This window comes from Drosophila teissieri, chromosome 3R (assembly GCF_016746235.2).
Source record: "Drosophila teissieri strain GT53w chromosome 3R, Prin_Dtei_1.1, whole genome shotgun sequence".
In the NCBI taxonomy this organism is placed as follows: Eukaryota; Metazoa; Arthropoda; class Insecta; order Diptera; family Drosophilidae; genus Drosophila; species Drosophila teissieri.
Genome location: NC_053032.1, coordinates 1,452,626 through 1,463,068, shown reverse-complemented (window position 1 = coordinate 1,463,068; position 10,443 = coordinate 1,452,626). Strand labels below are relative to the sequence as shown.

Genomic DNA, 10,443 nt, shown 5'->3' with positions numbered 1-10,443 from the left:
TGATATTTGTTCATTTTTATATTCGTTTTGCAAATTTCTATCGATTTTCAGAAAAACTTTTTGCCACACACACTCTAACGCCCACAAACCGCCCAAACCTGCCACGCAGGTCAAAAATGTTCTGACATTTTGATATTTTTGTATTGGTCTTGTAAATTTCTTTCGTTTTGCCAAAAAATCTTTTTGTTACGCCCACTCTAACGCCCACAAACCACCAAGAACTGTCAGTGTAGAAATTTCTCTTTTGTACTTCCACTAGCTGAGTAACGGGTATCAGGTAGTCGGGGAACTCGACTATAGTGTTCCCTCTTGTTTTTGTCATTATATTTTGCTTGGAATTTTGCCATTGCTCACAATACTATCATTAGAGCGGTGTTCATTCTTGGGTTGTAGAATGTTCGAAAACGACTTCGGCAGTGCTAGGCTTCACACTTGGGTTTTTGTGAGTGGACCTTAGTGAATGAGCTGTTTTTTCAAAGTTAAAATCCTGGAGGTCGAAGAAATCCGCACCAGAACCCGACCCGCATCGAGAGCAGGATGCCGGAAATGTGGGAATCTGGAGCATGATTTCCGGGATGGCACAGCTGTGGAAAGGCGGGAGGGATTCGTCTAGTCACGAATCCTGCAAAGTAATCGTGGAGTCAGGTTAAGTAGTAAGTCTAAGATACGATTCTTACCAGCGGAAGAACGTTTGCGACGCTATTTAGAGGTCAAAAATGGAACCTTCACGGAACTCGAAATAAACGAAATGCGGCTAGTTTCGAGCAAGAGCAATGCAGGGACCTCGTGGAAGCACTAGATGCCCCTGTTCAGCCTTATTTCTTGGTGGTGTGAACGGCGTCTGGTAAATATCGATCCAATATTGATCTACCTTTGTCCTTACCTAGAACGAGCTGCCTATTTTGGGATTGATTTCTGGCGGTCATAGGTAAAATCGTCCTGAAGCCAGTAAAGGAATCAGCAGGAATTGTTCAAAACTCTTATAACCGGATATCAAGTAAACTTTGTTTTAAATTAACTTGCACGTGGTTAACAATTTGGAAAAAATTTTCGTTTTAATTCGCACGCGGTTCTCGATGGTAATTCCCGACGATGAATAAATGATTACTGGGCTTTGTCTGGCACGATGTTGACAGCTTGAGCTCTCGCGAACGAATGTCCTCTCTGATGGCTGTCCACGCATTTATTTACCCGGCGGCGGTGAGCACGTGACCGTCTCGGGTCTGCCTAACGCACGTCTATCTATGGCGGGTATATTTATTTTTATACCCTTTACTCGTAAAGTAAAAGGGTATACTAGATTCGTTGAAAAGTATGTAACAGGCAGAAGGAAGCGTTTCCGACCATATAAAGTATATATATTCTTGATCAAGATCAATAGCCAAGTCGATCTGGCCATGTCCGTCTGTCCGTCCGTCTGTCCGTCCGTATGAACGTCGAGATCTCAGGAACTATAAAAGCTAGAAAGTTGAGATTCAACATGCAGACTCCAGAGACATGGAAGCAGCGCAAGTTTGTCGATTCATGTTGCCACGCACACTCTAACGCCCACAAACCGCCAAAAACTGCCACGCCCACACTTTTAAAAAATGTTTGGATATTTTTTTATTTTTGTGTTAGTCTCCTTAATTTCTATCGGTTTGCCAAAAAACTTCTTGCCACGCCCACTCTAACGCCCACAAACCGCCCAAAGCTGCCCAGCCCACACTTTTGAAAAATATTACGATATTTTTTCATTTTTGCATTAGTCTTGTAAAATTCTATCGATTTACCAAAAAACTTTTTGCCACGCCCACTTTAACGCCCACAAACCGCAAAAACTGTCAGTGTTGAAGACTCTCCTGCGCACTTTCACCATCTGAGTAACGGGTATCAGATAGTCGGGGAATAGTCGACTATAGCGTTCTCTCTTGTTTTTTTCTACAATTTTTCTCAGTGTACTCATATATATATTTTCTTTCCCGCGATTTATTAGAAAGATTCAGCTTGAGGCTACTCGATGTTTGGCAATTACCTCTTTCTCAATGCCACTGACAACATTTTCCAATACCAGATGGTAAAACAAAATGATCTAGTGATTCATTAGGTCACGATGGTTGGAACATTCCCCAAAGTTTTAACTAACTTGTCCCTGTTTGGGCGCCAATCTGTAAGGATGCTTCTTGTTGGGATCGGCGTCTCAGTCCGCCAAGGATCCTCTTCAGATAAATTTCCTATCTTAGAGACAGTTGAGGGGGGTATCATAATGTTATATGTGATAAAATCTTGCTCGGGAAAACCTTGCGAAAGTGCTCTGAATGCTCGCAGGCAGCACATGCCTCGCAGCTAACACATGGCCTACAAAATACGCACTGGCCCGATTACACACAGGCGACACCGTCGTCCTAGCACCGGTGGGAAAACCCTACGAAAATGCCCGGTTACGCACTGGCGGCATAATCGCAGCTAACACTAGTGGCCAAAATAATAAGCTCGGGCACGGTTAGACACAGGCGGCACCGTCGTCCTAGCACTGTTGGGAAAAATCCTACGAAAATGCCCGGTTACGCACTGGCGGCATGATCGCAGCTAACACTAGTGGCCAAAATAATACGCACGGGCCCGGTTACACACAGGCGGCACTGTCGTCCTAGCACTGTGGGGAAAAACCCTACGAAAATGCCCGGCTACGCACTGGCGGCATGATCGCAGCTAACAGTAGTGGCCAAAATAATACGCACGGTCCCGGTTACACACTAGGGGCATGATCGCAGCTAACACAAGTGTCCAAAATAATACGACGTTGTAGCTAACGCTGTCAAGAAAAACTTTGCGAAAGTGCCCGGAATACTCGCAGGCAGCACGATCGCAACTAACACTGCTGGCCGGAATAATACGCCCGGGCCCGGTTTCACAAAGGCGGTGCCGTCGTAGCTAACACTGTCGAGAAAACTTTGCGAAAGTGCCCGGAATACTCACAGGCAGCACGATCACAACTAACACTGTCGAGGAAAACTTTGTAAAAGTGCCCAGAATACTCGCAGGCAACACGATCACAACTATCACTGTCGAGGAAAACTTTGCGAAAGTAGTATTTTCCAGGTATTTTCTAGTTTTTTCAGTATTTTCTGGCTTTGGCGAGAATCTAGATATTCTCCTAGCTTAAATAATAACTTTCGTATAAATTATACCTATATTCTTCGTGAACTTAAATCTAAAAATAGAAATTTGATGTTCTACGTGAACTTAAATCTAATACCTACAAATAACAATTCGATGCTTCTTCGTATCCTAATTTTTCAATATATGGCAAAGGGGACCCGGGCTCTTTTTAAACTGAGTATCCTATTTGTTTCTCGAGGATCTTTGTGGAAAATTCAAGTGCTCATCTATATTATGTAATTGAGCATTATGTCCGAAATCGGTTGAAGTCTGTTTCAAGTAGTGGAATGACCCCTTAGGCCTTGTTACGGCCTGCTGATTTTGATGGGGCAAGGCCGGCTAGCCAGTCATCAACAGGGCGGATTCTTCCCCTGTGCCCACAGGTCGCACCATAAATTCCACTCGGCATGGAATCCACAAAAACAACAAAGAAACATCAACAGAAACTACAAGTGAAAGACTACTACCGGACGACACGACGCAGATTTGGGTCTTCGATGGAAAGGACCCTGACGCACCCATCCCTACCAAGGATCCGTCTATTTCCCATTTGAGGATCTCCCTGGCATGTGGTTCATCGGCTTCCTCCAGGTTATCGGCTCATCCGTTCATCTTCCCCCCCTAATTAATACACTCTAGCAATTCATCGTTATAATCTTTACTTATTTAAATATTCAATTATACTAAACAACATTTTTCAATTTTTCCAAAATTTTAGGCTTCCATCGCCCTGGGCCAAAGCAAATGCGATACAAAAAAAAAAAAAAGGACGACTAAAGGGCTGGAGAGGACAACAAAGACGCGAAACTACTGCACGGGTATTGACATATAAATATATATAAATTAATAAAATTAATAAACCCTCATTTCACTTCAGAATTCCTGCCTACATGGAGCTCCAAGGAGGATCAGGGGCTGAGACGGGTCAGGTGGTTATTTATGAAAGGTCCATACCCCTACACAGGATCGGCCTGGTCTTCTCGGAGGTCGTATCTCAAGATTTAGATTTAATTTTGCTTGGACTCGGCGCGATTTAATTATACATAAGTTATTGGTTATTTATATAATATTTATAATTTTTTTATCATAGTTTCACGTGTTTTAGGTTTTATCGTCTTTCAAACAAATATTTGTGTGTTTGTTTATGGCATGCTAAACGCCACTAAAATGAATAAGTAAATAATTACACACAGACGAATATTTTACATAATTTTAACACGGGCACATAAATAAGTTAAATAAATAAATAAATAACGATTAATAAATAAATGGAAATAAATAAATAGATGCGAATAAATAAGGCGGATTAAATAAATAAATAAATAATTGTACATAAATAATTATTCTAATTTTTTTTGGGCGAGCTTCTCCCGGGCGGTCTGGCTTGGTCCTCGGCGGGATTTTAGGTTGGAATCCACCACGGGTTCCAGAAAAGGTCTCCCCGGGTCCAAACTGTGGATATCCCGGGGTCAAGAAAATGCCTATATACCCTCTGCAACCCAGATATATAAATATAATACCTATGCCCTCTCGGAACGGACTCACGTTTATTTTCCACTTCCGGCTGCCGGGTCCTCCAGTTCTGCTCCCGTCCTGCTCCCGTCGATCTCCGGATCGGGTAAAATTTTCTGGATTTCCCTATACCAACAATAAAAAAAACATCACTAAACGTTTCTTCGGAGCTTTCACCTCCGGTAGACCGACCGCACTCACACGTTTATGTGTGCCACCGATTTTAAAATACGGCCGTTAGATTTAGTTCGCGGCAGCGGGTCGTCCGATTCCCAAATTTTCTCTGGCCCACATGGCGGTCACCTCGCCCTATTTATGGGCTCGGCTCTGCCGGTTCCCTTTCCTATTCTTTTGCTTCCTACTTTCCCTTCACATAGGTCGAGAACCGACTTCAAGGCCAATGCCAGTGCTCATTTCCCGTCTTAGTGTGGGTGGATGCACTTCGTCGGTGTTCTCCTCTCTCCACATACCATCCACACTTCCCCTTTCTTAGGTGTGGACGGTAGGGGGCGCTCTACATACATCCCACTTTCCCCTTCTCCTCTTGGGACTGCCAACCTCGCCTTAGGTGCTCATTCCAGACGATATTTCTTTCGCCCGCGGCTATCGATCACCGTCAGAATGCAACACCACGCGAAAATTCGCCAATCGAATAGGGAGGGGAATATTCGCGAGCATTCCACACCAACACGTAAACAAACAAATTATGGAAACAAAAACTCGGACACGCTCCGCGGTGTTCACCCGGCGATCGGCCCTTGCCCCTTGGCTCCTGGGTTACCCCAACGTAGGCCACACCCACGGTAAGCATCCTGCTTTGTCCCTATCTTGAGCGTGTCGTTCTTCCCTTACAACCGCAGGTCTTTCGCATGATAGATGCCAATAGGTTTCCCCGCCAGGTCCTCCAACTCGAACATGTTGTTCCCGACCGGCCTCCTGATTCGGCATCTCGCGAACTTCCGGGCGAACTTGGCGTTGTAATTCTTCCCGAAATCGCTCAGGGTGAAGTTACGCCGGAACACTTCTTGGCCTGGTTTCACGTGGAACTCACGGGCGCGCTTGTTGTATTGCCGGCTGCTCCGCTCGTAGGCCTGATGCAAGTGTTGGCTGATACGTTCGCGGATGATGTCTCTCTTGTTCTGCGAGTTCAACGCAACTACCTCATGATCCGTCATTGACCGCAGTTTCCTGGCCAGTTTGTAGCAGCTGCCGTGGAGGTACATCTGCTGCCCGAATACCGCAAAGAACGGCGTGACGCCTGTCGCTTCGTGGACAGAGTTCCTTATCGCGACTTCGATTTCCGGCAGATATGCGTCCCAGTCTCGGTGGTCCTGCTCCAAATATGTCCGGATTGCGGCCAGTACTGTCCGGTTTACCCGCTCTGCAGCGTTGCTTTGCGGCGAGTACACTGCCGTCCGCATATGCTGGACCCCGTACGCCTCCATCATCTCCTGAAAAGCTTTGGCAATGAACTGCTTCCCATTGTCGGAGTGGATTACCTCCGGCACTCCAAACTTGAAAAACACCTCCTGCACCAGGAACTCGATGACGTTGGACGTTGTGGCTTCGTTCATGGCCTTCAGGAATGTGAATTTGGAGAAGTGGTCTACTACTACCAATATCCAGGCCTTTTACTCGCTTGGATCTTGGATATTTGCCTAGGAAATCTATGTAGAGTTTCTGGAATGGCCTCTCAGTCACCACTTCCTGCCCTATCCCGACCTGTGTGCGGTAATTTGGAGCCTTCGACTCCTTGCATTGGATGCATTGCCCCACAAAGTCTCGGACTTGAGTCGTCATCTTCGGCCAGTAATATTGCCGCTGGAGTCGCTGCAGCGTCTTCCTTACGCCTCCGTGTCCTGACGTCGGTTCGTCGTGGGCCGTCGCGATCAGGCCAGCTGTGAGCGAGGCTGGGATCCACAGCTTCCAAGACCCTCCTTCGACTTCCTCCTCCAATCTGTCGAATCCGCTGCGTTTGAAGACGAGGTTCCCATCCACTCGGACATCCGGCAGTCGATCCTGATTCTCCAGAATCTCATCCCGAATCTCTTTGTACTCCTCAGATTCGAACTCCGTCGTGGCGAACCCGAGAGCATCGTCGGCATCCAGCTTCAGCTCCTCTACGCATCTGGACAGCGTGTCGGCCACAACGTTTTCGGATCCCTTCCGGTGCGCTATCTGGAAGTCGAAGCTCTGCAACCTGAGTGACCATCGTGCCAGGCGCCCACTAAGGTCTTTCATGGTCATCAGCCACTTCAGACTGGCGTGGTCGGTGATGACCGTGAACTGCATCAGTTCCACGTAGGGCCGGAACTTTTCGATGGCAAGTACGGCTGCCAAGCACTCCTTCTTCGTCACAGAATAATTTATCTGATGTTTGTTTAGCTTTGCGGAGAAGAAGGCAATCGGACGTTCGTTCTTTTCCTCGTCGTATTGGAACAGGACTGCTCCAACTCCATAGTGCGACGCGTCGCACTGGACAACGAACGGCCTTCCAAAATCGGCGTGAACCAAGACAGGAGCCGAGGTAAGTGCCGTCTTTAGAGCCTGTATCGCGTCCTTGGCCTCGTCGTTCAGCACTAATCGGGTGTTCTTTCCTTTTTTCAGTGCGTCGGTGAGCGGGGCCGCCATGGTCGCGAAGTCCTTGATGAACCGGCGGTACCATCCCGCTGTTCCCAGGAAGCTTCGTAACTCCTTCACCGATTTCGGCTCCGGAATCTTTTGGATTGCGACGATCCTGTCCCCATCCATCCGAAGTGTCCCTCCACCGATTATGAACCCGAGGTATTTCAACGCCCTGTAGCAAAATTTTGATTTTTTTAAACCTATCGTCAAATTCGCTTTTTTCAGGCATTCCGCTACCAACCGGAGATACTTTAGATGGGTCTCGAAGTCTGGAGCGATGATTAGCAGGTCGTCCAGGTACACAAAGACGTTCGACCTCAACCGCGCTGGAATCACCTTGTCCATCAGTCGACATAGCCGCTGCGCCGCATTGCACAGGCCAAACGGCATCATGGCGAACTGGTACAAGGGTCTCCCCGCAACCGTAAACGCTGTATATGGACGGCTTTCAGGATCCAACTCCACCTGCCAGAATGCGAATTTCAAGTCGACGCTTGAAATATAGTAGGTCTGCTCGATTCTGGACAGGACTCCCTCGATGCATGGCAGCGGATAAGCATCCTTCACTGTGAGGTTGTTCAGCTTCCGTGCGTCTAAGCAGAACCTATTTTTGTCCGGCCTTCGCACCACTGTCGTGCGGTTACTCCACGGACTCTCGCTGACCTCGATCACGCCCAGCTCCAGCATTTTGTCGACTTCGGCCCACACAATCTCCTGCATCGCTGGCGATTGTGGATAATGCCGATCCTTAAACGGCTCTGCGCCTTCCACGAGCTGGATCCGATGTGTCTCCACCGATGTCTTACCCAGACCGACGTCCTCGAACGCTAGGAACTCTTTCTTTACCGCTTCTAACCGATTTTTGTCTTCTTCTTGCAGGTTCCACTCCTCGATTACAGACTCTTTACCGGCTTTGCCATCCAGCCACGGATTTGTTGCGTCCCACAATTCTTCCACGTTCGCCTTCGGTTTCGTTGCTGGTATCTCTCCGAGGATAGCCGGTGCCAACGCGAATTTCCTCCAGAAATCGATCCCAAGGTATAGCTCTTGCTCCAGGTGCGGGCATACGTAAAAGGTAAGTACCTTCTCCACTCCCTTGAATTCTACCGGAACGTGTACTCGACCTATGATTGACCGGTCTTCTCCCGCCGCAGTCCTCACGATCGACGTGTACTTGTCCATGCGGACCCCGAGCTCCTCCAGCATTTCACGGCTGCCTTTTCCCAGGACATTAATGGACGCGCCTGTGTCCAGCAACCCGGAAATGGGCTTGCCATGTATCCGGACCTCGGCAAACACCCTGGGATCACCTCCCATGCCCCGACGAACGGCTTCAACCACGGCACGTCGCGTCTGATGCCTCTGCCTGAGATCGTGATCTGGCCTTTAAAAGCCTCCGGCTGACGCTCCGCATCCCGTCTATCTGGTGGTTGGCAAATATTCGGTTCCGAACCTCCAGGTACTTCTGCATCCGTTCCTCCGCTGGTAAGTATCTCAGCTTATTGCTATTCTTAATGACGATTTTATTACTCTCTACCTTAGGTTTAATTGTTGGTGGCTGCGGTGGAAGGTTTACTGTCGGTTGGACCTGTACTTCGAGCGCGGGTCTCCCACCTTTCCGGCGCTCGTCCTCCCGTTTCCCGCACATACCGGGCAGTTCGGTGTGATCACCTCTGGCTTCCCGCAGCGGTAGCAGAAGATCTTCCGCTCCGACGATGCGCAGTCACGGAATCCGTGGTCCGGCTGCCCGCAGTTCCAGCAACTAATTCGCTGCCTGGAAACTTCCTCGATATACGGCTCCGGCTCTCCCGCTTCGCCGTCGGATGACTCCATCGCCACTTCCTCCACCTGTCGTCCGCTCGACGGAAACTTGGCCGGCGCGCGGTATGATGCTCGGCTGTCCCGCTCCCGCCTCATGAAAGCCTCCTCCACTTCGAGGCACTCCTCTCGCAGCTGATCCACGCTGAACACCCTCAGGGCATAAACAAACCGGGCGACCTCGGCGGTAAGTCCCTTTTTAACTATGCGGATCATTTCCGCCTCCGGTATCGGTGCCATCAGTCTGTTTCCCAGCCGCCGCATCGCTCGGAAATAATCCTCGACGGACTCGCCTGGCTGTTGCCGTCGATCTTGGAGTGCTCGTCTGCGCTCGAACTCGCCTCCGATGCCCCGGAACCTCGCCACCAGGTTCTCCTTGAGGTCCTCCCATGTCTGCGGAGGGCTCTCTCTGACATATTGCTCTCGGCAGCCTGGCCTCGCATCAGCTGGTAGAAGCTACCCAGCACCTGGTCCCAGGAACACCGAGACTGCCGCTGCAGGTATTCCACGCGGAACACAAAGTCTTCCACGGCGAGCTTATTTTGGTCGCCGTCGAAGAAGATCTCCCACTTCTCGATCCTGACGCCTCTAACCGAATCTTCTCTCCTTTCAGGACCTCGGAGACCGTCCGTGCTACCCCTTCGAGCCTCACACTCCGTCTGGAAACGCTGCTGCTCTCCCGGATATCCACCGGCGCCGACATTCCTCTCCGCGAGTACTTCGCTTGCTCTTGGAGGTTTGCGTGGAGGCGTCCAAGGATTCTGTCCCTCTGGCCGGGTCTTGGGATATGCGCCCGTCGCCTCCTGGCATCCTCGTGCTCCTGCATGCTCGTGACCACCACTGGGGTCGCCTTGCATCGCCTGCTGCTGCATCGACTGCATGGCTGCTGCCGTTTGCTTCAGCGGCTGGACCACCTCGTTAATCATCGCCATCATCTCGAGGAAGCCTTGGCGAATCTCCTGTTGCAACGTCCGACTGACGTTGTCGGACATCGCCGCCCTGTGCGTCTCATACGTCTGAGCCACCGCAGCATTTATCGTCGACGCGATATCGCTCGGGATTCCCCGTGGGGGAGAGATTTCCCAGTTATCGCCGGCTGCACCGGCTGCGCCGCCTGCCGTGCCATCTTCCGCTCTGAGTTGCTGCCCTTCCGGCGGGGGAGTTCTAGTTGTCATCTTATCAGCTCCGGACCGCAAGTTATATCTGCTAACCATGAACCTACTCTACCTGCTAACTTATGTTCCTTACACTAAACACGCTTTCTTTTCCTTTTCTAGACGAAAACAACAAAGCCAAAAAACGGAAACTCAATTGGACAACAAAGGGGGGAAAAAAAGGAGTGATGCC

General features: G+C 49.4%; 1 protein-coding gene across 1 annotated transcript; it reads left to right on the top strand.

The window, feature by feature from the left end:
* The first annotated feature begins 5,349 nt into the window (after positions 1 to 5,349).
* LOC122622000 lies at positions 5,350 to 6,958 on the top strand. The gene is made up of 2 exons (XM_043800087.1): positions 5,350 to 5,456; positions 6,717 to 6,958. Exons 1-2 carry the CDS (start codon positions 5,360 to 5,362, stop codon positions 6,956 to 6,958), a joined length of 339 nt encoding a protein of 112 aa, XP_043656022.1. The 5' UTR covers positions 5,350 to 5,359.
* Positions 6,959 to 10,443: the final 3,485 nt, after the last annotated feature.

Bases quoted from the DNA above. Each gene is read 5' to 3' on its own strand.
- LOC122622000 (XM_043800087.1), top strand. From the start codon at position 5,360: ATGGAAACAAAAACTCGGACACGCTCCGCGGTGTTCACCCGGCGATCG. The intron at 5,457-6,716 runs GTAAGCATCCTG...TGTACTCCTCAG, and splicing joins CAACGTAGGCCACACCCACG to ATTCGAACTCCGTCGTGGCG.